The 26,874-nt window shown below is 36.5% G+C and overlaps 1 protein-coding gene across 4 annotated transcripts in view; it reads right to left on the reverse strand.

The window, feature by feature from the left end:
• Positions 1–2,901: 2,901 nt before the first annotated feature.
• si:ch211-198m17.1 (mucin-5AC) overlaps positions 2,902–26,874 on the reverse strand; it is a 42,589-nt gene continuing 18,616 nt past the window's right edge. Inside the window, exons 2-14 of one of the 4 annotated variants that reach the window (XM_049467979.1) lie at positions 19,684–20,559; positions 18,958–19,461; positions 15,842–16,411; positions 14,564–14,665; positions 14,338–14,444; positions 13,254–13,312; positions 13,021–13,157; positions 11,974–12,111; positions 11,620–11,662; positions 10,837–10,874; positions 9,873–9,966; positions 9,395–9,578; positions 2,902–5,900 (exon numbers count right to left, since the gene is read on the reverse strand). In XM_049467979.1, the coding sequence (XP_049323936.1) occupies positions 5,769–5,900; positions 9,395–9,578; positions 9,873–9,966; positions 10,837–10,874; positions 11,620–11,662; positions 11,974–12,111; positions 13,021–13,157; positions 13,254–13,312; positions 14,338–14,444; positions 14,564–14,665; positions 15,842–16,411; positions 18,958–19,461; positions 19,684–20,559 (2,984 nt within the window). In that variant the 3' untranslated portion in view covers positions 2,902–5,768. The other 3 variants (XM_049467980.1, XM_049467977.1, XM_049467978.1) reach the window with 3 other exon arrangements.

Genomic DNA, 26,874 nt, shown 5'->3' on the forward strand with positions numbered 1-26,874 from the left:
AAATAAATATAAAAATTCTGGTGTCTGGTTACACACAACTTATATCTCTCCTGAAAAGCGTTTATTTTGGTCAGTAACACTCTTTTGTTTATTTACTATCAGCGTAAATTACCAGTGTTTGCTTAGGCGTGGATATAATTAGGGGAATCTGTACCAGGTTTGCCTGGCACCTGCGTGGCATTAATGTGGCATTTGGCCTCGCCCAATATCGGTATCGGCGATCGGCCGATCGAGATGAATGACCATCGGCGATCGGAATCGGCCCCAAAAACACTGATCGGTCCATCTCTATATAATATTCTTATAATATTCTTTTCTTTTCTGATTTTTGGGTTTTAATTGGGTGTAAGCCATAACTATCAACATCAACAATAAACGCTTAAAATAGATCTCTCTGTGTTTAATACATCTATATAATATATGAGTTTAACATTTTAAACTGAAATACTGATTAAAAGTAACTTTTCAATAACATTCTATTTTTTAGATGTACTACACTGTGTAAAAATGTATAGATGAATGGACCAATAGAAATTCTCAAAAAAAAGACCTATATTAAAAAAAAAAAGCTTTTTATACACTGACTTCTATTAAAAGTTAACAATGTTTTATCTTTGTTTGTAAACTTGCTGCTACAGCAGTAGGTTCACATGGCCATGAGCTCATACTGTATTGTATAAGACACTTTTGGCCTTGTGCTTTACAGCACTCTTGAGACACACACTTATCCAGTGCTAAAACATGCTGTGCATTATCACTTACATAAGCTGATGAAAGGGCAGACTGCTAATGAAAATCAATACTTACCTACTTTCATCAAGCACTGATTAGCCCTGATAAAGCAGATTTTACATCAAAAGCTTAGACTGTGACTGTGGCAGATGGATACTGAAAAAAAAAAAATTAAATGGTGGTAAAGATATGCAGCCCTTTAAGGAACAACATGTACTGAATGACAGCAAGCCTATAAGATATAATGTAAGATATTTACATTCTAAAAACTTTGAGGTCTTTAGAGACTCTTACAGGACACTTCACAAACCTGCCAGTTCACGCTCTATTCCACTTAATAATTTCAGATCAGTAAGAGAGAAATCAACCTCAAATTCTGCATGTTTGAAAATAGATATAAAACTAGACAACAGTCACAAAACAAAAGGTGTGGAGAACATGAAATGTTTAATTTGTATCCACTAAAATATTGATTGTTATTGACAAATAAGTTCAGGTGAGCGCTTATTTTATGAATTTTAATCATTATATATTAACAGGTGCAGCTTTACTTTAAATAAAAAAAAATTCTACTACAACTACAATTAGAATTTCATATTAAGCATTAAACCTCAAGATTTAGGCGTGCAAAATCATCCAGAAATGGACAAATATGCTGCCCTGTTATTAATGCAAGTCACCTGAGGGCCTGAAGAGCATCAGCATCCAAATGTCATGTGAGTTAGTAACAAATTGCTCCTATTGCAGCTGGTTTTTTATAGTACCATTTTAGTTTTGCAGCTTAATGTTGCCCCATTTCAACATTTTTGAGAAGCATTTCTACTATCAAGGTAAAATGTGTCACTTTCAACATCTGATATGTGTTCTATGTTCTATTAAAATATGGGTCTATGATATTTGCAAATCCTTGGATTCTGTTTTTATTTAGCTTTTTGGGAATTGGGGTTATATAACATATATAATATATGTGTATATGAATGTTTTGATCTGCACTCAAACACAAATTACAACTCAGTTATCTAAATGAATTTATTATTTACACATATTAAACATTTACAAAAACAGATTTACATTTATAAAACAATACAAGTGTGACACGAGTACATGAGCGTCACATGCACATTATATTACTGGTCTGGATAAATTAATCATTATTGGCACATGACTGGATTAAATAACAATAGCGTTCTCGTCTGTGTTGCATAAGGTTCCTATTTATTCTAAAGAACTGCTGAGAGGCACACAGACGTAGTTCTTCTGAAGGTGGAGATTTACACAACCAGTAAGAGAAAGTAACCGAAAGCCCACAGTAAACAGGGCCAGCCATTCTTAAACATTCACATTTATAGAGCTAAATGCTGTGCAAAGATAAGTGCAAAAAGGAGGAGATGAGTGAAATGAATAAAGCAGCTCATAAATAAAGGATAATGATGATTCAGTCCTGTAATGATCCCAAAGCTGTTCACTAGGGCTGTGAGAAACAATCACAATATTTTGCTTTGGAATAGTGTATCAATTTTTTATCATTATTAGTTTACATGTGAAAATTGGTGTCAGAAGTGGTTCATTTTATATTTTATAAATCCTTTACTTTTTATGTGTCAATTTGTTTTTTCGTGGTCTTTTAGAATGTTCTATTTTACATATATATTTTAATTAAATATATTAAATGTTGATTTAAAATTAGTATTTCTTTATATATATATATATATATATATATATATATATATATATATATATATATATATATATATATTATTCCATATTATTCCCTTTCATGCTGTAAATGCTCGGCAACATTGTAAATGAAGATCACCCTCAATGTTTTTCCCGAGTGAAAATAAAGGTTGATTGATTGATACTAGGGGTAGCATAACTTTTACTAGTGTACAAGTTATGCAAAAAAAAAATAGCCAATAAGTTGTTATTTCCATAGATAAAGCAAAAAGAATCTTGGGAGGTAAGTATTGTTAGGGCTTTTAAGTGCAGAAATAACAGTCAAATTTGAGATTTGTCTTCTTCTTTTGTCTGTGATTACAAAATTTGAAGGTTTCTTGTTAGCAGTTAGTGCTGTATGCTTCATTTTAAGCTGCAGTGCGGAATTATTATTAATTATTAAGTTAATCTACTGTTTTGTTATATTTTTTTTACTAATTCACAGCCCCCCCCCCCCCCCCCCCCCCCAGGTGCAATGAATAGGATTCCTAGGTCATACAAAAGTTGGCCACAAAGTCCCTTAACCAACTTTAATCACTTTATCTTTTGCTGTTTCAAAAACGCATTTCCTAACATTGCACACATGCTGTTTAATTTGCAATGAAATAAAAAGACAAAACAAGATAAAAGTAAAAAGAGTAAGAAAAATAAGCTTCCCCTTTGTGCCAGGCAGGGGGCGCTATTAAACCCCACCCCTTTCTAGTGGCAAACGCCACACAAAATAAAAATATAATAGGAATCAAATTAAGCTCTTAATATACTCCGAAATAAATACAATTAATCAAACATTTCGTGTGTATAAAACATTGCTCAAATCTTTCCGTTTATAGTGTCAACTGCAGCAACACAACAAAAAAAGTCTTTGGTGTACTAAATTTCAGCAGGCTCATAAAAATTCACCGTTAGCAAAATAATATTTACAAAAATGCCCTTCAGTCAAAGGTAAGGCATGTCAACATTGTGAAAAGTGGTCTACCACTTAACAGTCTTAGTATTGTGCAGCACAGGATTCTCTCAGTGAACAACACCAAATTTAATGTAAATTTAATCAAATCAAATTAGAAACTACAATATATTGCCAAAAGTGTGTTTCCAATCACTTGTTACCACAGGTGTATGAAACCAAGCACCTAGACCTGCAGACTGCTTCTACACACATAAGTGAAAGAATGGGTCGCTCTCATGAGCTCAGTACTGGTATAGGATGCCACCTGTGCAACATGCCCAGTCGTGAAATGTGCTCACTAATGTTACTAAATATTCCACAGTCAACTGTCAGTGATATCATAACCAAATGGAATTGCTCTGTCAACATAAAATAACAGAGCAGTATGGCGTCACATTAATGTCAAAAGTCGGGGGGTGCAAAAATACAAGGTGAAAAAAAGAGCGCGCTCAATCAGAAGGAAATGTCTGAGGGTGTAAGAGAGTTGTTATATACGGTTGTCAGTTTTGTCAGTCTAAATACTGTATATCAGTCTAAAATATGTTTAATTCAGGTACATATTGTGATTTTTAGTTTAGGGTAAAAGCATTTGTAATGCAGGTTATTTTAAATAAACTACAGTGTGGAACAATATTCCATGTTGTTAAGCATATTTTGTACATTTTAGATTAAATACCATTAGTATCTTTATTTTATTATAATATATTTATTTATTTATAGTACTGTAAGAGCAATAAATAATAATTAGTAGAGGCCAAATGTTAATATACCCCGACTGGTGACATTGATGTAATACCATAGAGGAAGTCTTCAATTTTCAATTGAATTGAGTCAGTGAGTCCATCACTTCAGACCTCTAAACTTCATGTGGCCTTTATGAACAATGATTAGCTCAAGATCAGTAGACCATAAAGAGCTTCATGGAATGGATTTCCATGGCTAAGCAGCTCCATCCAAACCTTACATCACCTTACACAAGGCAGGAGATCCATTTAAGTGATTCTACAGCACTTCACAAAAGTGTCTTAAAAATAATTCAAACATCAAAGCGTCTAGTCTCCTATCAGGAGACTCCAATGCTTTAAGTCACTTAATTTCTCGTACAATCAACAAGCTCCATCTGCCTTTTAAATAAGTTAACTAATTTTTACCCCAGTTCCCCTACTACCGCCTCCAGTGTGGTTCCACCCGAGTGCCCAGATGGTTGGCTCCTCCCTGCCTTTCATATACTGCAGGATCTGCAAGGGTCCAGACGTGACAAAACATGGGCCATGACAGGACGTTTACAAAAGTCTTTAACTCACAATTCTGTTCTGTTTCTAACTGTTAAATTATCAATATTAAATAGTTTATCTTGCATGTTTGTCTGGTAGAAATTCTATTTTTTAATGATAAAAAGCTGAAAAATGCAGCATAAAAGCCACCAATAGAAATGACCTACATAAAAAAGTGTGTATTAGAAAAAATCCTAAATGAAACTAAATGAAAACCTAAATGAAAAGTTTTAATCTCAAATAATTAAGACTTTCTTAAAGGCATATTGTAGTACTTGCATAAAACCTTTATAAGAACTATGTAGTGTTTTTGTTTATGTAAGCTTGTTTGTATGTATTTCTTTGGAAAGTGTTTTCATTTTAGCTTAACACCCTTAACACAAAAAAAGTTTAATTGTTTTACTTAAAAAAAATAAAAAATAAAGATACAATAGCTCCATTCATTTTAGTATTATAAATAGTTAAATAAATCAAATAAATATAGAATTTATCAATATGTGCTTATTAGTGTTCTTAAAGTGTTGTTATGGCTTTCCAACATTTCTCATATTTTCCAAGGAGTTTGTTTCCATCTTGTTCTAGCTATACTTTATTTAATTGTTTTATGGAATTGAGCTCATTTCGATTCTGTTTTACTTCTCCATTTTACTAGCCACTGCATGTATTTACCTGAATAATAGAAAATTGTGTCTCACAACTGGTTACATAACAATGCAAATAATAAAAAAAAAATATTCTAAAAAAAATAAGAATTGGCCTAATATTCGACAATCACATTTTTCATAAGATTGCGTTGCTATTTGGCTATTTTTGGGAATCTAATCAAATTTAACAATTTAGTTTTTAAGACACTTTTGTGAATCAGAAAATGGGTGTTTTATAAATGTTTACTGAAATGTTTACTGAACCAAATTTCAAAGTTCCTATTATAATATTATATGAAGTGTGTCTGGATTCAGCAATACATGAAAGAGTGTTGAAATGACTGTCCCTGGTAATTGGCTGCATGGCATCAATGTGTATTTGCCCGACTCTTTCTTTTCTCTTTTTTGGAATTAGTCCCCTACTCCGCCAACTCTCCTTCTCCCCTTCTCCTCCTCTCATGTTGTTCTTTGCTCTTCTCCTGGGATGAAGTAGGGGTTTTCATGGCCCTGAACCAAGTAAGAGTAGCGTGAGGGGGTTTTGCCCTTAAATGTGTTGTTCTCAAGAGGCATGAGGTCGTAAGAACCCGTCTGTAAAAGAAGCAAAAGAGAAGATGAGACACACATACTGACATAATGTCTCCATTTTCAACCATTTGACCCTACCCAAAGTGTTCTTTGGAGCAATGGCGTAGACGAACCACTGTTTTAAGGAATTATTTTGTATTTTACATAATTTATGTCAGGCAGTTATTTTCACAATGATTAGACCAGTAGAAATGCTTAGAAAGTATGTGAATTTACACATTTTAACACTGACTTCCATTGTTAGAAGTTAGAAGCTTTTTTTTTCTTTTTGTTGTAATGTTATTGAACCCTAAATCCATGTTTTTTAATGCATTTTCTAATTCTGTACTGTTCTGTTGGTAGCCATACAGGTTCATGCCATAACACTGCCACCACCATGTTTGACACATGATATGGTACACTTCAGATAATAAAATCTTAATTTCGTTCACCATATAATCTTTGGGTCACTTAACCCATCCACTCAATAATAGTGCCCAGTTGCATTAAACACCTTCAGTATTTTTTTTATTAGGACTGCCCTTAACCATCCTTTAAGATATATGTGTTGGTGAAAGAATGCCTTAAATGTTACCTAAGGGTTTTCTTCAGGCAAAAGTGTTATAAATACATAAAGGTTTTTTTTTTCTGTGTGGCAGTGTGAATGGTAAAAAAGACAGTAAATCTGAATGTTCAATTCCTATTAGGGCCACTTCAATGCATGGTATTCAAATCCGATACATATCCAATTCTGGTCTGAACAGCCAGGTTGATTTTGATGCAAACTGTATGTTTAGGAGAAGAGAAAAAAGATAAAATGAACGTGAAGATGGATGTAGATGGAAAAAATTGATGATAAATGAGGGTTTCACTGGTGGGACAATAATTTTAGAAGACTTTTGAAGTGTCTCTTGCACCGCTCAAAGTTTGTAATGAAATGGCTGAATATGGTCACAGGATGAGGCTCCAGCATGAAAGGAAAATAAAAACTTAAAAACGAAGTTATAACAAACCAAAAACGCAATCCAAAAGAGTGTCAGTGTGTAATTCTGGTAAGGATGAAACCGAAACTTCTTGTGAAGCGTTGCTTTTTACTGCATTCCCATCAGTTTAAAAGTGCTCAAAAAAAGTTAGGTATATGTCACATCGGATTGGGTGAGAAAATCCGCAACTTTCGGCAAAATTACAAAAATCATGTCAGTGTCCAAATATTTATTTACTTCATGAACAAATGTAATGCTTCTCAATTTTTTTTAGTACTTCCGGAAGGTTCTTTTTTGTGAACCAAATGTGATTCCTCAATGCCACTGCTCCAAAAAACCTTTTCAGGACCTCAGTGCTCCCCTCACACATATACCATACACATACAAATACACATCATGCATTGCAATTATGCAATTATCCAGTTTCCACCTAAATTAACCAATGAATATAAGGTCAAACAGTGTAAAAAGAGGAAAATTATGAAAGTCAAACAGAGCCATGATGTTTCCAATAGAAAAAAAAAAAACAGAAAAGCAGTGTATGATTGATTAATCACGTTGCATTGTGGGCAAAAAAAAAGTAACGTGCAATGAATTAACATGGTTATAGAGTAGGAAGATCACACCACCAGCAGCCATACACATGCAGACACAGCCCTACTGATGATTGGGGATACGCCATGCAGTGTCTTACCTTTTTTCTGATCTTCTAAAGCGTGGAGGAACATGCAAGGCAAAGCAGGGGGGGTGAGGGTGGGGTTGCATCACATCACATGCACATCATCAATGCACACAGATACACACACACACAAACAAACAAAGGTTTATTTTATAAGGGGTATAAAGAGGGTTGATGTGATTCTATTCTGGAATAGAATAGAGGTAGATAGTGGTAGCTGTACAATCTAGGCTTCGGAAGCAGGGCAAGCATGGCATGATGTAGCTTCATACATTCAAAACCTTTGTCTCTATCACTCATTAGCAGACAGTTCTTAGAGCAAAACTACAATTACAGACCAGCAAATTACCATTATGATTTTCTAACATTATATAATTGATATTTTCATTGTGAGCATTGGTAGTGTAATTTTTGTCTATTGCAGTAGGTGGCAGTTGTGAACTCATTATTATAACTGAGAGCCAGTGATGTGCAAGCAAGCAAGTGCATTTATTATATTCTCAATCACAGTAGGTTTATCATGAAATGGTTTTTAATAATTTTTTAAGGTAAAAAAAAAAGATTAATTTAAAAATTCCCGAACAAGAATATAACCCCAGTTTCAACAAAGCTAAGGTCTATGCAACTATGTAGTCTAGCCATGGCTAAATATTTTCATAGTCAACCCCTTCTCCCAAATGTAGTCAATCAGTCAAGACACATTTAGGGTTTGTTTATACTTGTACCGTATTTTTAAAAGTATAAGGCGCACTTAAAATCCTTTAATCTATGAATTTATGACTCCTTTAATGTATAAATTCTACCAGTCAGGTTGTAAAGAGCAGAAAAGCCTCTGTAGTGTAGCACTGTCGGGCTGCATTTACTAGCGCTGCTAACTGCAGCTAGCACTGATGCTAACCATGCTGTTGAAAATATTGGAAATCTAAGCTTACTGTAAAAAAAGGAAACACTTTACTCTCCCAAATAAACAGTTTTCAGAAGAGAAATCTGTGTAGATTAACATCCAGCGCTCGTTTGACTTTGCAAGAAAATGTTTTCTTTTTAAAAAGGATAGTTTTGTTTACTTCAGGACACATGGCGACACCCTTGTTTCTTACTAGGGGTGTGACGAGGTCTCGTGGCACGAGATCTCGCGAGATTAAAACAGACGATATTTCTCGTCAGGCTTAAACCTGTCTCGCTGGGCAAAAAAATAGTATAGTGTGGACTTTTTAAGAGGGATCTGGCAACCCAGTAGCAATAGTGATAGAGTATGATGGCTGAGAAGTGAGAGCAGCTCTCAGCAGAAGAGGAAAATTTGGGCATTTGCATGCTTCTGAAATTTTTATATTTCTTATAGAATCAATGTGTGAGAGAAACAGTCTGTTAAGTTTGTGTTATATGATTTTGTCAAATAAAACTCTAGTTTTCAAGCCATTTTTAAATTTTTGACGTTTTCTTTAAAATTGTATTTTTAAATCTCGTCTCGTCTCGTTCTCGTGAACCCAATATCGTGTCTCGTCTCGTCTCGTGATATTAGTGTCTCGTCACACCCCTATTTCTTACTATTAAAATGTGCCTTATTATAATCCGGTGCCTCTTATGTATGAAAATATACCAGAAAATAGACATTCATTGCACCTTATAATATGGTGCACCTTCGGTTATTGATTTAAGTTTTACACAAAGCAATAAATCTGCAAACAAAATTTAAAAAATCAAATACTATTTGTGTATATTACAAAAATTTATATATATATATATAGCCTACAAAATTCACGCTTCATGTTTCTGTTTTAGCGTCAACCCATTATCTACATCTTGAGTAAAGGACAAACCTAATGCAAATTCAAATTCAGAATTTTCGTTTAACCCACCATTCCATTGGAGTGGCTTTTTCTGTTGCCTGGCTCGTTCATCTCCATCACATTTCCTGTGCCTGAGTCAGCACTGTTGCTAACTGTGGCCCGAGGGATCGGTGCCATTCTTTCGGCAGGCCAAGTACGCAATTCAGCTGGAGAGTAGGGACTGTGGGTGTATGGAACCTGCTTAGGTTTTTTACTGTGGAAACACAGAAATAACAGGCATCATATTCAACTTTGCTTTCAATTTTAACATAAAGATAGTAATGCTCATTTTGCAGCTAGATGCTACTCTTACAACAAAACCCAACAGTTCCATTGCACTATTTAACACTTACAAATACAATATTACATACTGTTCTTGATTGCTTAATTCTAAGTTGGTATCAGTAATAAAAATATTCACATTCTCGGTTGGAAAAAAATAGTATAGATACATCTCAAGTAGATAATGCATTTTTGATTACTAAAAACACATATTATATTTACCCACCTGCTTACGATATTGTAGATGATGATGGCCACTATCATGATGAGCATAAGCCCACCTAAAACACAGGCTACCACCACCAGTGCCAACAGAGAGGCTAGCAAAAAGAAACAGAAAGAGAGTGTTACAGTATGTAAAGGTAGCTGCAAATACTCACATATTCTGATTTCACTGTTATGTTAAAACTGTTAAAGTAAAATGTTAATATTAGAGTGAAAGAGCAATAATACATACATGTAAAAGTTCTAATTGAATGTTACAGTGCTCAGCAAATATTAGATCATTTTTAGGTCAATTCAAATTTTATTTTTTGATATCTGTTTTTTTAAATGATTAATAGTAGCTACTATAAAACTAATATGTATGTAATATATATGTGCGTACACTATATGTGCAAATGTTTGCGGACACCCCTTTTAATGAATGCATTCAGCTAGTTTAAGCTGCACCCATTGCTGACACAGACGTAAAACACACACAGACAGACACAGACACAGCTTTTCTGGTCTCTATAGAGAATTAATGCCAAAAGAATAGGACACTCTGGGGCAGATAAACATAAACCTATTGGCATCATGTCTAATGCCAGTCATGGTTGAGGTGGGTATAAAGCCCCCAGCATGTAACTGTAGAGCAGTTAAAGGAACTGTGTTCTCTGGAATAATGGTGCTCCATCTAATACTTTTTTGTGATGAATTTAAAATTTGGGGATGAGGTGAGGTTGGTTGTTATCCAACATCCTGGTCTCATTAACCCTCTTGTTGCTGTATGCAATCAAATCCTCCCAGCAATGTTACTAAATGGGATACACTTGATTTCAGAGAAACAGTGAATGAGCAGGGGTTCCAATACTTTTGTCCATATAGTGTATGTCATTTAGAGTGTGAGGAAATTGTAATGGGGAATATATACTTGTATCCTTTTTTATTAACTTGAACAGCATTGATTGAATAGATTAATAACTTACAGTCATTACAGTTGAAGCCAGAATAACCGAACGGACAGCTGGAAAATAAAGACCAAAAATTATTACTTCTGTTCCTAAAAGTTGCTTATGATGTGATATATGTTTGCCCCACTAGGGGGCAGTGTTTACAACCTGAACATACCACATAAAGACCAAGAATATATATATATATATATATATATATATATATATATATATATATACAGCTGCTCTGGAAAAAAATAAGAGACCACTTAAAAATGCTGAGTTTCTTTGGAATATAGGGGGAATAAGGATGATGGATGATCACAAGCCATCAAACCAAGCTGAGCTGCTTGAATTTTTGCACCAGGAGTGGCATAAAGTTATCCAAAAGCAGTGTGTAAGACTGTTGGAGGAGAACATGCCAAGATGCATGAAAACTGTGATTAAAAACCAGGGTTATTCCACCAAATATTGATTTCTGAACTCTTTAAACTTTATGAATATCAACTTGTTTTCTTTGCAATATTTGGGGTCTGAAATCTCTGCATCTTTTTTGTTATTTCAGCCATATCTCATTTTCTGCAAATAAAATTACAATATTTTTATTTGGAATTTAGGAGAAATGTTGTCCGTAGTTTATAAAATAAAACAAAAATGTTCATTTTACTCAAAGATATACCTATAAATAGTAAAATCAGAGAAACTGATTCAGAAAGTGAAGTGGTCTCTTAGTTTTTCTTCAGAGCTGTATAATCATTAAGACTTTTTAAAGCTGAAGTCTCTCTCTCTGCTGCTAGAAATTAAGGACAGGATACTTACTCCACACACACGTTATTCACTGACTTCTGTCCGCTGGGGCATGCTATGGAAAGAACATACATCACTGTTACCATGTGTGATGTGTAGTGCGGACTCAGCTTATGCTTCATTTGTGGTCATGCTGTCTAGGCCAGACTCAATGACCAATTATCTTTAATGATATACTGTCCCATTTATTCCATTTAATTGTGATAAACCATATTGTTATCATTTTATGACAATGATATAGTAATAATATAATTACAGAATAACACATTTACCCACTTAACCCACTTAACCTGTGCAACAGATTTAACTCTTAGTCTTTCTTTCCTGGGACGAACTATGATTTCAAATTTGTATAGAAAAACAGACCTGAGCAGCTTCTTGTTTCAAATCCTGTTAAAATGAAGCCAGACTTGCAGTTGCAGCGAGGAGAGCCACTTCCAGTGTCGACACAGTCTGTCGTTGTCACATCACATGGAGGTGGGTTTGAGTTACACAAAGTTGATGCTGCAAATAAGTAAGAAAGAAATTAATTTGCAGATTGTCTAAGAAAGGGTTGCAAACATGTTTTATTTCTGATTGCAATACTAATCAGTGGGAATATGAAGGTTACTAGGAGCAATAAATAATAAAACATTTAGACTGATATGTGCAGCTCTTGTTCATATTTAATGAGCCAAACATATGTAAGTATTGTGTAATGCATTGTATGTGTAATGCAACATGCTGGATGTCTCGATAACTTGATGGAATTGTAGAGGTTCCTAATGGTTCCTGTGATCCTATGCAACTTTGGAGTGTTGAATTACAACCAGTAGCATCCTATACATTCCTCTTGCTTCCACAGTTAATCCTGTTGGATGTGGTTGGTCCTTCTTGGTGGTGTGCTGACATTACCCTGGATACCGTGGCTCTTGATACATCACAAAGACTGTTGCTGTCTTGGTCACAGCAGTAAGACGTGCTCCAACAATTTGTCCTCTTTTGAACTTTTGGTTTGTCACACATAATGTTGTGTGCATTGCAATATTTTGAGCAAAGCTGTGCTCTTACCCTGCTAATTGAACCTTCACACTCTGCTCTTACTGGTGCAATGTGAAATTAATGAAGATTGGCCACCAGGCTCCTCCACTTTAGCAACGAAACCTCTCACACTAAAATGACAGGTGTTTCAGTTTCATTGTTCAACCCCTGTAGCTGATTACATAGTAGCAGAATGTAGTAAAGTTCTTTATTACGCTCACTTAACTGCAGTGTCAAATCAAAACAAAATGGACATAATGTACACAATTTAACAAAGACACGAACCTTGGTGCGGATTCTGGTTCGGACTTTCAGGTGTGAAAACTCTCTAGGTTAACTGTGACGCACAATATCAGCAAATCTCTGATGTGCAGATTTTTATAGCCATCTCACCCGTAAATGTAGATCCTGCCAGAATTCCATTACTGCTGTTGTTTATGGCATCATTTATAGCCTTCGTGGTGATGTTCTGTGTAGCGGGGGAGTTGGGCTCAAACACACTGTTCACCGTAGCCACCACACTGCCTTCCCTGAAAACACACACACACACACAAAGCACAGATGGCAGGTTAGCACTGTGGAGTGAGGTTCAAGTGCTTTAAGTGGTGGGAAGAGAGGCCACTTACGTTAACTCCAGAACTGTAGAGTTTATATAGCCGGCTATGTTTCGAAAAGCACTGTTCAGCTAAGAAAGAGAGAGAGAGAGAGAGAGAGAAAAAGAGGGTGAGAAAGAGAGCGAGAGAGAAGGTAACAAACTGTCATTTTGGAGGACCCTCAAGAGTAGGGTTGAAACATCTTTTTTAAAATGTTGTACCTTTAAGCGTACATTAGCATTGTAAATTACTTAGAAATGTAACAGAAAACATAACTAGCTATACACATACTACAAGGGTCCATGTCCTACTACTACAACAACATTTTAAACAGATTAAAAATAAAAAAAACACTTTTACTAAAAAAGAGACAAAGATATTTCCTGTGTTGTCTGCTCAACTTCATTTTTTAATAATTTCTTAATATACACGTCCAGTTAAAAGCTTTAGAACACCTCTATTTGTTGGTTACCTTTATTTTTAATGTCAAATAACTAGAAAAATCCAGTTATATTCCACTTTTGCAGTTAACTGCCAGGGCCTTTAAGGAAAACACAGGAGCTAAAACTTAAAAATATTAGTATATTGTAAAAGTATATTGTAAAAAAAGAAAAAAAAAACTGGTTTAACAAGAGGGAGTGATTTTATTTAGCCAAAAATGTATTGGACAGCTGCTAAGTTGCAAATGAAATAAACTGAACGAAAATTAGTTTTAAAAATATCAATTTACAAAGCCTTTGTCTGTAGTAAAGCAGTGCTGGAACAGATAGTATTACTGCAGCATTTACACACTTACACACAGCACACTCATCATAATAACTAGAAAAAGACAACTCAGATGACTGTTTCCAACATCAAAAGACTTTTGGAAACTGGAGAAAACTAGTGAATAATTGAATAAGTCTCAGTTGCAGCAGTGAAAAGATGAATTAGAGTTCTAACAAGTAAAATGGTGCAGTTATTAAGTCATTGCCTAGCTTGTCTGCACCATACAGCACTGCTACTGGACATCTAAAACACTGGGTGTTGTAAAACTTTTGACCGGTAGTGTAAATCAGATTGAATGAAAGGCCTTATGGTTATCATGATGATGATAATGAATTGAATGATGCCTCACAGCTGTCACAATCTCAGAAGCTATCTGCTGAAAAGCTGCTGACTGGGGATTTCTCATGTCTTCCGTAAAATTCCGCATCACACGCAGAGTAGCCGGGAACGCTTTTACTAAAGAGTGAGAAAAAGCGAGGGAGAGAGAGAGAGTTAAAAAAACGGCTTTACATTATAACTGTATATTTCTAATATGTATTATACAGTATAATGGATTTTTGATCTCTGAGCATTACCTTCCACACAGCGTCCTCCTGACAATAAGGTTCCGCCCACACACTTGCAGGTGGAGTTTACACACACACTGAGAGGAGGACAGGCGATTGTCGGACAGGTTGCTGAGAGAAAAAGAAAGACAGCAATCAAATATAATATAATATCAAACTAAACAAATATAATCTACCAATCTTATATTTAAATAATAAATTTAATTGTCACTACCATTAAATCATTAAATGGACCTATCTCCACCCACAATGTATTCGCTTATAGTTAGTGATGCTTTGCTGAATGGGGGATGGACAGAATTGTATTATCACAATGTATTGTATAGTTTTAGCTAGCAATAAGGGTATAACAGTATGTGTATTCTTTGCGAACCGTCACGGTATAGGCGTCATGGTACAGGCTGTCTATAGGAGACTTGTGGAACCAATAAATTTAATGCGAAACTAATGTTTACAAAAGTGTTGCAGCCAGCAAGTGTAGCTGTAGCACTGTTGCTAGCCCATAGCCTGCCCTGAGATGTTTACCTCTGAGCACATGGGCTGTGCACCAGAGAGTGTAGCCTCGACACACAAGCAGAGAGCGCATGCAGAACGCAGAAACTCTGATAGATGTGAAGTCAGCCACCGTCTTTTTTCGATCTGCTGCTGATGCAGCATTGCCGAGTACTTGGAGAAAAGCGCAGCGCATTTGGAGGAAAGCGCAGCGACTCAGTTCTAATACATAAGCTTACAGATGCTTTGTGCTGATCAACATCAACCTTAGAATGGTGTGGGGAGAGAGCGCCATCCACCCACACAGAGAGAGCAAGGCCAATTGTGCTTTCTCAGGGTTTCGGTAGCCGATGGCAAGCTACATGAACAGGATTCGAACCGGCAATCTCCGGACCACTCGAATCCTACACCTTGTATTTCTATAAGTAAAACTATAGTCCTTCTGTTTCTCTGCATAATTTATTTTCATCCTTTCACATTGTTCTTCATTTGTCAGGACCCTACAGGAAAGACCACCACAGAGCAGGTTCTATTTAGGTGATGGTACATTCATTCTCAGCAGTGCTGCTGGAGTTTTTAAACACATCAGTGTCACTGCTGGACTGAAAATATTCCACAAATTGTTTTTACTTTCTTTTTTTTTTTTTTTTTTGCTTTTTTTGCTTTGCAGTTGTGTTTTACAGAGAAATTTCAATTTTTTTCTAAACAAACAAAAAAACCCTAAAAAATCACAACCCTAATCTGGGTAAGTTAAATGGTCTGGAATCTGACATTTTGAAAGAAACATCCACACACCTGCTGTGGTTGTTGTGTTAGTAGCAGAAGTAGTAGTAGTAGGGTTAGTGGTAGAGGTCGGCGTTGGTACAGTCGTAGCGTTGTTCTCTGGAGTAGTGTTGTTAAAACCTGGTACTGTAGCATTGGCTGTTGGGGACACAGTTGCTGGGGGAGATGTACTAATGCTTGGTCGTAATGTTGTGGTATTCCCTGCTGTGGTGTTGCTTGTCGTTCCCGGTGTAGTCGTGATGTTACCTGTTGTTGTTTCTCTTGTAGTGGTCGGCTGAGTCGTTGTAGTATTGCCTGGTGTTGTTGCAGAAGCATTTGTTGTGGCTGTTGTAGCATTGCTTAGTGTAGTTAATGGCGTAGTATGTGGTGTGGTTGTTGTATTGCCCTCCGGTGGGGCTAGTGTAGGAGCTGTTGTATTTGTAGTTGAGGGAATAGTTGTTGTATTGCTTGTTGTTGTCAGTACTGTTGTAGCTGCTGTAGGTGTAGTTAAAGGGGTGGTCGTGTTTCCTGGTTTTGTTGATGCATCTAGGATCGCAGTAGTGTTGGCTGGGGCCAGAGTGGTATGGTTGGTAGTATGGGTCACTGTGAAGAAAAAAATGCAAAACAAAATCTGAAAAGACAGACCTGCTATGTCACATGCTTAAATTGATAGTAAATTAATGACACTGTCATTATGGACTAGGGGTGTGGCATATTGTATAATTTGTTATAATAAACAGCAAAATCTTCTTAGTACACTACACAAAACATAATTGTGCAGTTTTACGCATCAGATATACCTTCCCTTGGGTATTCAGTTATATCTTATTTAATGGTTTGTTTGCCTGGCCATTGGACACAGTTGTTGGCTATAAGAGCAAGTTACCATTATCTATAATGTAAAGTGGGATAATGTGCGACAATTTGCTGGGTTAAAATTTCCATGCAGTGGTAATTGATTAATCTTTGTCTGTTTTTTAAAACTCTTTTCAGTGTTAGTTTAACAATTTAGGGAGTTAATAAAAATAACTGTGAATTTAAAAGCATATTTGGCAATGTTTATCTTAAATGTTTTACTATTTTAAAAGTGTTATTTTAATTCCAAATAAGAGTGTAGAGCTATATAAACCCTGGAAAATATTTGAAAAATCATCTCTTGACGTTTTGTTCTGTACCGGTGTACTTTTTGTAATTTTGTAATTAAACTATTAAAATCATCCATTTAGTAATAACAGTGGTGTTGTCTTCAAAACAGTCTTTTTTTTTAGCTTTATGGGTATTTTTTTATATTTGCATGTTTTATATATGCATGTTTTGTGGCAGATTTAATATTTTTTGGTTACATTAAATTATTTTATGACTACTTATAATTATTTTTTACTTACAAAATAGGCAAATAGTTAAAGTTACTTTTGTATATTAAAACATTTATTTTGTTTGAATATTTTTTTTTTATTAATAAAATACTTTTTTGTTATATCACAACAAATAATGTAATTGCTCAATTTTAGCGACATATCGCCACCATATTCTGCTGGCCCACTGGTAGGACAGTTAAGATTCACTCTCCACCAAAATTTGTGTATTTCCATATCAGACCAGTGACCAGTTAAAGCATGCAAATTTGGCATACTGCACTGGTAAAAAAAAAAATAGCATCTCTTGACCACTACAGCAATGGACCAGTGGAATACTGTAAATTATGCAAACTGTAGTTCTGGATCATTTGAGTTTTATAAAAGGAACTTTTTAAGAGAAAAAAAGAAAACATGCCTACGTAGACGCACAGGCCACAAGGGTTAGTGCATTATATAACCGTAATTTTCATGGAAGTTGTAAATGGGCATAAAGTACATAAAAAAACAGGAACTTAGTTGCAGCCTTTACAGGAAAATAGGGCCTATATGGGAAAACATACACTGATCAAGCATGACATAACAACCACCTCCTTGTTTCTACACCCATAGTCCATATTTTTTCAGCTCTACTGTGCATATATAGTAGAAGCACTTTGTAGTTCTTAAGTACAGACTGTAGTCCTGTATCTGTTTCTGTGCATACAATTTTTTTCTTTTACCCCTGTTCCTTAATAGTTAGGACCTTAGAGGACCAGAACAGAGCATGTATTGTTTGGGTGGTAGCTCATTCTCAGCACCAGCATAATGGTGGTGTATTAGGTGTTAGTGTGCGTTGCGCTGCTACGAGTGGATCAGACACAGCAGTGCTCTTGGAGTTTTTAAACACCTCAGTGTCACTGCTGGACTGAGAATAGGTTACAAACAGTGGCTTGTGAGCAGAGTTTTGAGACCACTGATGAAGGATGACCGAAACAAGCTGTGCAGCAACAGATGAGCTTCTGTCTCTTTCACTTTACATCTACAAGTGGAGGAGTGAAGTAGGAGTGCCTAATATTGTGGACAAATAGTGGACAAAGCAAGTGTTTCAAAACACAGCAAACAAAGAGGTGGTCATAATTTTATGCCTGACTGGTGTATATGATTCACCATACACAAAGTAGCTTTAGGAAATGCACCTGGCTTCTGTTTTAGTGAAGAAAGTGTCTGGAGAATTATTCAAAAAGTTTATTATCTGCTAATAACCATTGGGTTACAAGCATAAAATAATAATTCAATAAATTCATGTTTGCTTATTTACATATTTTTATAACTATGACTGACATAATTCAATATTTTACAGCTGTTTCCAGTAACATATCTCTGTTTACAACCCAATACTCAGGTATCACGTGAGATAATAAAAGTCATAAAAGTGAATGGGTCTGGAAGGATAGGTCTGCTAGATTTTGAATAGCTTTTGATAGCATTCAGTGACAAGGACATTGGTGAGGTCAGGATGTTGGATGATCTCCACCCGACTCCAAATGAAAAGTTCTGGATGGAGTACCATACTCACAGTTTCCTGCTCCACAGCTTAATTCTAGAGGATTTGAAAGTCTAGGGACACAAAGCCTTCTTGTTCAACTAATTAAAATATAATGATTTTACAAATTTTGCAGGCCCAGAACTGCAATGCTGTGCAATAAAACGAGGGTGGGGCACTGATTCAGACAAAGTTTTGTCAATAACAGTTTCCTTGAATGCTACGGTAACTGTAATGGTAAGTAAAAGCAGAGAAGGTGAAGGTCATACCATTTGGAGCTCCTGTGCTCATGGACATGGTTGTGTTTGAATGTTCTGTTCCCGTGGGAGGTGAGGTGGTGCCCGTTGCATTCACAGGTACTGTAACTGTGGTGGAGTTTAAAAAAACTGTTGTGTTAGCAGTTGCTCCAGGACTTTCTGTTGGAGGCACGGTTGTTGGCAAGCTGGAGTTGGAACCATTACCTGGAGACGTTGGTTCAGGGGGCATGGTAACTAAAGTGATAGTGCTGTTGGCACCGTCTGTGGTATTCATTGTCGCATTTGAAAATAGAGTTGTTGTGAACATTGTGGTTGGGCTCTGGGGTCCAGATGTGACTGAGGAGTTGGTTGTTGCTTCTGTTTGGTTTGTGGATGGAGTTGTTGTGTTCAATGGGAACACTGTAGTTGGGCTGTGGGGTCCAGTGACCTTACCTTCAGTTGTGACTGAGGAGTTGGTTGTTGCTTCTGTGTGGTTTGAAGATTGAGTTGTTGTGAACATTGTGGTTGGGCTCAGGGGTTCAGATGTGACTGTGGAGTGGGTACTGGATTCTGTGTGGTTGGAGGACTGAGATGTTGTAGCATTTTCAGGGGACACTGTGGTCGGGCTCTGGGGTCCTGTGCCCGCAGTTCCAGATGTTACTGAGGAGTGGGTACTGGATTCTGTGTGGTTGGAGGACTGAGATGTTGTGGCGTTTTCAGAGGACACTGTGGTCGGGCTCTGGGATCCTGTGCCCGCAGGTCCAGATGTGACTGAGGAGTGGGTACTGGATTCTGTGTGGTTGGAGGACTGAGATGTTGTGGCGTTTTCAGGGGACACTGTGGTCGGGCTCTGGGGTCCTGTGCCCGCAGGTCCAGTTGTGACTGAGGAGTGGGTACTGGATTCTGTGTTGTTGGAGGACTGAGATGTTGTGGCGTTTTCAGGGGACACTGTAGTCACTGTGGTCGGGCTTTGGGATCCTGTGCCCCCAGCAGTTCCAGATGTGACTGAGGAGTAGGTACTGGATTCTGTTTTGTTGGAGGACTGAGATGTTGTGGCGTTTTCAGGGGACACTGTGGTCGGGCTCTGGGGTCCTGGGCCCTCACTTCCAGTTGTGACTGGGGAGTGGGTACTGGATTCTGTGTGGTTGGAGGACTGAGGTGTTGTGGCGTTTTCAGGGGACACTGTGGTCAGGCTTTGGGATCCTGTGCCCCCAGCAGTTCCAGATGTGACTGAGGAGTGAGTACTGGATTCTGTGTTGTTGGAGGACTGAGATGTTGTGGCGTTTTCAGGGGACACTGTGGTCAGGCTTTGGGATCCTGCGCCATGACTTACAGTTGTGACTGAGGAGTGGGTACTGGATTCTGTGTTGTTGGAGGACTGAGATGTTGTGGCGTTTTCAGGGGACACTGTGGTCAGGCTTTGAGATACTGTGCTCTCACTTCCAGTTGTGACTGAGGAGTGGGTACTTGCTTCTGTGTTATTGGACTGTGTACTCTGGAGTGAAGTTTCGGAGGTAGCATTTGAGTGGGAGGCACTGGTGATGGAGCTATGGGTAGTAAAAGTTGTGGTTGAGGAGTCTGTTGTAGGCGTGGTAGCAATAGATTCTGTGGAAAGTCCTGATGTTGCAATGACAGCTGTGGACACACAAAATAAATTATGTAAACAAGAGGTAATCTATGTTCAATGTAACAAGCAGGGCAAACAATAACTAATGTTTAATTTTTGATGGATGGATGGGTGGGATAGAGCTACCACCTTGGCTCCAGGACAGAGTAAATTCAAGTTTAGGGTTGGGCAACAGGGGTTAGAGTCTAGCAGAAAAAGAACAAAGCTGTGCAGGAATCCATCCCTCCAGGACTTGAATTGCCAAACACTGCTCTAAATGCTTGTCTACAAAGGTGGTGGGCCAAACTATGCTTTAATTGAAGCTCAAATTGCTCTTCATAGGTACTGAGTTTTGACAACTGCCATCAAGGGGTTGGACTATTTTGATTTATAGTCCAGTCACAGGGTTTAAAATATGATGGGCAGCTTGAGGAAGCTAGTGAAGAGAACAAAGTAAAGACAAGACATGGCTTTTAGGTTCACCCATGTAAATTGTAGACAAGTTGAGCCACTGCCTTTTGAACAAGTTTCAAAAGCCTGAGGGCATGCAAAAGAAAACCAGACAGGAGTGAGTAACATTACAGGAATACTTGATGCTGGATATTTACACATAACAGAAGTATACAGACTCAAAAATAGAGGTGCCTGAATTGGTACTTTGAGCAATGCAATGGAAGAAACACTTTTGGTTTCATAGAGAACCATGTTGCTTTGAGTAGTTTAGTGGATTAAGGCACTGTCATTATGATCCGAGGATCATCGTTTCAAATCATGGACCCTGCTGCTATCAGCAGCTGGAGTCAGAGAGAGCACAATTGTGTGCTTCATATGTATTAGAGGAGGCATATTCTGGCCTTCACTCTCCTAGTGTTGGGGCATTGCTAATGATAGAAGGCTAAGGCAGGGATATGTCTTCCAAATTAGGGAGAGAAGAGATCAACTTAGGAAGAAAATATTAAAAACAAAAAGAACTATGTTGGGAATAGAAATCTTTTAAAGATCTGAAGATTTTCAGTTGATATTAAAGTCCTTTACCTATTTATACTTTCATCACTCTCACACATCTTTATTACAAACAGAGAGGTTTACAGAACAACAGGTGGTTCCTATTTGGTACTTCCCAATAAACCATTGAATTGCTCCTTTGTTTGAAAGTTGAAAAATGTTAACCTGTTTTTAACACAAATAATCAACCAAGAATGAAGTTATCTGTTTTTTTCTTGGTTGCTCCTTGTTTGTATGCAGGCAGTGTTTGTAAAATCTCACACTCCAATTGAGGCTAATAGGCCGAGAGACAGCGAGAGAATGGGCATGCCAGGCCAGGCCATCATTGTTCTAAGAATTTGTTCTGAGCTGGCAAGCCCAATCAAATAAAGGTTAAATAAAGAAACAAAACAAAAGGCAGTGGACCCATTTTACAGTCTCTCTCTCTCTTTTTTTTGTCATTCTCTCTTTAGATCCTGGGAGCCGACTCTTAATTTGATTATTTTCCAGGAACATGCTGTGATATATTGAGTCAAGGTTTATTGCCTAGTAACCAAAATGCAATGACGGATTAAACGAGGAAAAAATGAGCTTGGAAAAACACACACCTGTCAAAACTGTTTTTTATTGCCATTTGTGTCGCGTATATAGGGCACACACACCCACGGCAAAATAAATACTGATACTCAGGCGTTAATCATAAGTCAAATAAGAATATTCAATTTTCTTACACCAGTACACACACGGCATTCCTTTTTAATCAGGAGACCTACTTGAAGATATTATACATTTTAAAAGAACATTAATATTAGAGCCAGCTAGAGAAAGTGAAAGGCAACGAACAAAGAACAACACATGATACATAAAACCATGATACTGTGACAAGTTTTGGTGCCGCCTGAACTTTTTTTACACAACGCCAAGAGAGAGTGAGAACACCTGCAACTGACAGACAGAGCCACACAAGTTTAAGTTGAACGGGGTGTACGAGTGTACACAGTTGCCTTTTGACATTTGTAATTCTCCTGTGCTTACTGTGTGTAATGTCACTGAAACACTATTTGTGAGAAGTTTTACCACTCGCTGGAGGGAAAGCAACAAACTTACGTTACTTTTGTAAGCTTTGATAGACTTGAAAGAAATTAAATTAAAGGAGAATCCAAGGGATACCATATTAACACTACCTCAGCAAAGATACAAGGGACTTTTCTTTGGATTAATTGCCAGCACCTATCCATTTGACCTGACCCTGCATTGCAATGCTTCCTCCAACCTCATGCTGTTCTGGTGTTTTGCCAATTATCGTGTTCACTGTATAAATCCATGTACCTATAAACATTTCCCAAACTACAGGAGGCTATAACACCATTGCTGTTTCATGAGTGTAGGACGTTACATTTTAACCACAGGATTGCATCAGCACAGTATTGCAAAGAGTAAAAGTAATGATGGAAACTTCATTTGCATTGAAATTTCCTCCCATTAAAGCAAGGTATTGCAAATTCCTTGCAATGATGATAATAAACACCTTATACAGGAATGTCCTTAGAGCGAGTATTTGGAAGGTCTGAGACAGGCGTTTTTAATAGATCTGATATTGGCTTTTAAATCCCAGTCTAGTTCTGTTTCTGCCACAGTAAAAAACGTCTCAGTAAACCCAGAAGATGATTTACAGAGCATTTTTACAGCATGGTGCTAGCCTCTGGTTCCCTCTAGTTTAAAAACCAACCCAATACACTATTCATTCGAGATCATGGCTGAAGCTAAATTCTACCTAATTCAATTTAATTATTTTAGCATCAGAACATAACCCCATCAGCATTTAAGGTAGAATAGAAAGTCAGAGTAAGATGATAACTTGTAAAGTTGACACAGCATTAATAAACAGTACAAAACAGTACACTGCGTGCCACAATAATATCTCGTTATTAAATCTTGGTGGAAAAAGCCAGTCCTTTGGTATACAGTTCCAGACAAACAGTTGTTTGTCACCTTCTTATACAATGTTTTTCTTTTTTCTTTCCAAAACTCTTAGCCTTCCTTTACTGGGGCGGTCCTGATGAGAGCCACTTTCATCATGAGGTTTTGTGCCTGCACTTAAGGATATTTTCTTAAATGTTTTTGTATTGACTGACCTTTAGTCAATATTTTTTTACTTAGTTCTTAATATTTTTCTTTACTTCTAGATCTAAGCAAAATAAAAAATGTAAAATATCAAACATTTTAGTTACTTTTTTACTGAATAGTTCCATATGATTTTCTTCACAGTTTGGAGGACTTTAGTATTTATCAACAATGCAGAACATTTTAAATAATCAAAAAACACTGAATTTTAGATGTGTCCAAACTTTTGACTGTTAGTGTATGAGTTTTAATAAAGTTTTCCAGTCACTTAGTAAGTGAAGTTGCCTATTCTGGGTTGTTTAAATAATCTAAATAAACAAAAATTAACATGAAACAATCCAAATGTCTACTATATTTTGTAATAAAGTAAAATGTAGTTTGAATTAAATTTTACAATCTAAAAAGGACAGCATTAAATCATTTCTGCTGTTCTACCTGGATGTCTGTTTACAAGTGTGGCTAATCCAAACCATTGATACACTGTAGCATAAGCGTTTAGAAGACAGGAAAACAGCACAGCAGAACACAGTAGCAAAAACAATACAATAACTGAGCTCACAGCTTTAGTGAAGCATAGTTTGGTGATTTGCTTGCTCTAACATACCAACTTAACCTGCCATGTAACTGATGAGCTGAATCAGGTGTATATACAAAGGGTTATCATTAAACCACAGAAGATAAAAAAAACGTTCGTTAAACACACAATTAAACAGATAAATACTGTTTAGTTCCTTCTTCCTGCAGTTGAACTTCCTGCAGTTCACTTTGACAACCATGGGTTATTGTCAGCATCTAACAATTTTAAGAAAACAGGCCTAAACTGCCTTAAACATACATTTACATGAGCATAGTGTATGTGCAAAAGTTTGGTGGTGGTGATGAGATCAGCATGGCACCAACAGGACAGCAGGGCAATAACTGTTAGGCTTATTTTTTTGGACGATATATGGACGCAAAAATTATTGTGATGATCATTTTAAGACCATTTATTGTAACTGATTACCCTTTTGAAGAGCACACGCTTTTGATTATTTTGAATACTTTACAGTTTAAATTTTCATAAATAAACAAAACTTTTTAACATTTTAAACAGTGGATACACCACCTAATTCATGTTAATGGGCTCAACCTTCGAAATAAACACAATGAGCAACAATATGTAGGTCAGCAAAAAACTATTAAGGTCATGTCTATATATTATGTGATAACTCGATAACGTAATTATCATGACAGACATATTAACAATATAAGGATATGGCACCGACATGCCTTGTGTCAACAGTCCAGGCTGATGGAATTGAAGTAATTGAGTGGAGAATAATTTTTGGGCCTAATATTTTTTGAGGCCAAAATTATGTATAAACGCTTAAATGCAGGGTTTATACATGTTGTAACCAATACCTATTCATGACTTTTTCATGCCTTCAAGTAGGCATGTGCCATATCGTATCGTATGTGATAATATTGCCAACATATTTGAATATAGCGAACGAAATTATGCCATGAAATATCGTGCCATATCACCCATCGCTAATTATATATCAGGGATCTACATTTTTGCTGTTTTTAGCAAAAAAAAAATCACACTGTTCTCATTTCTCATTATATATCTACTAGAGACAAATTATATCTATTCAGTATCATTTATTTTACTTTAATTTTGGATATATGGAGATATTTGGAGTTCATTATTAGTATCATGACATTCTGGATCATTAACTTTTGTTACAAATCTAATAAAAAAATGTATATCTCAGTTAGTTGTGTGCAATATCATATACAATATAATATGTATACAATAATATAATTTAAGTTCATTTTGTTGCAGTAGTGTATTTTGAATTTTTTTTTTAATTCAGCGTTTTTTTGTTATATCGCCTAGAGTATCGTTATCACGAAAATACCATGAAATATCGTGATATAATTTTAGGGCTATATCGCCCACCTCTACCTTCAAGGCATGACCATACAATTTTTAAAACATCAGTGCAGACATGGAAAATAAAATCAAAAATCAACTAAAACTATAATCAAAATTGAATAAAGTATAAAATGAATCAGATAAAATGTTGACACACAATCTTCAATAATAAAATGTGCAAAAACCCGAGAGCTCTATTGTGTATGCCTAAATTACTGAATTAACTCTGAGCTGTTGTATTTGTTAGCTCAAAATAGATTTTCTCCATCGATAAACTGAAACACTAAGATTTGTAGAGCAAATTTCCATGACTTTTCCAAAACTTTCTGGGTATTTTTATTTTTCCAAAACTTATCCAGGTCTGGAAATTGCTACTTTCAAATTTCGTGACTTTTCCAGGTTTTTCATGATCGTACGAACCCTGTGAATGCCACAGATCACTGGAGTGTTATTGCTGACCATGTGCGTCCATTCGTGACCACAATTTACCACCTCCTAACAGCTTTTTTCAGCATGACATGGCTCTATGTGCTTCTATCTTTGAATATCAGTTATCCTCTTAAACAACTGGGGGTTTCTGGCTTATTTCCCCTTCGTTAATTGATTTACTGTTATAACTTAACAACAACTCGGCCAGTTTGCATTGCTTTGCATGAAGTTGTTAAACAGCAATCCAGTCAACCATCCAACTATCTATCCATTTTTCTTTACATCCAACTCTTCCTGGTCAGAGTCACAGTGTGTCTGTCCCAGCCAGCACAGAATCATTGCTAATCTTTGGGAGCACGGCAGGAATATCACTGGGACAAGGCACCATTCTATCACAGGGTACTACACACTCACACTTAGGGCCATTTATTTAGCAGAGCCAATTTGCATACTATGTCAATATTTGGTGGTGGGAAAAAAACAAGTACCTGGGGAGAACTGACCAAACTCCTAACAGACAGGGACCAAAGTAAAGATCACACCCACAACCCTAGGTCCCTGGAGCAGTGTCATACGTTGCTGCAGTGCTAATATGCTATGCAAATAATAATATGTTGGGTGTAACAAAAGTCAGGAAGCACAAGCAATTTAAGGGGTTAATATAATATATGTTCTATGGGTTATTTTAAACAGGGGAGGGTGTGAATGAAATAAAATGTCAGCCCAGCTGTGGAGACTAGGGGTGGGCGATATGGCTCTAAAATAATATCACAATATTTCATGGTATTTTCACGATGACGATATTTTTGGCGATATGACAATTATTATTTAAATTATTTAGAATTTTATTATTGCATGCAATATTATACGGCTAACTGAGATATTA

This window comes from Astyanax mexicanus, chromosome 19, assembly GCF_023375975.1.
Source record: "Astyanax mexicanus isolate ESR-SI-001 chromosome 19, AstMex3_surface, whole genome shotgun sequence".
Taxonomy (NCBI): Eukaryota; Metazoa; Chordata; class Actinopteri; order Characiformes; family Acestrorhamphidae; genus Astyanax; species Astyanax mexicanus.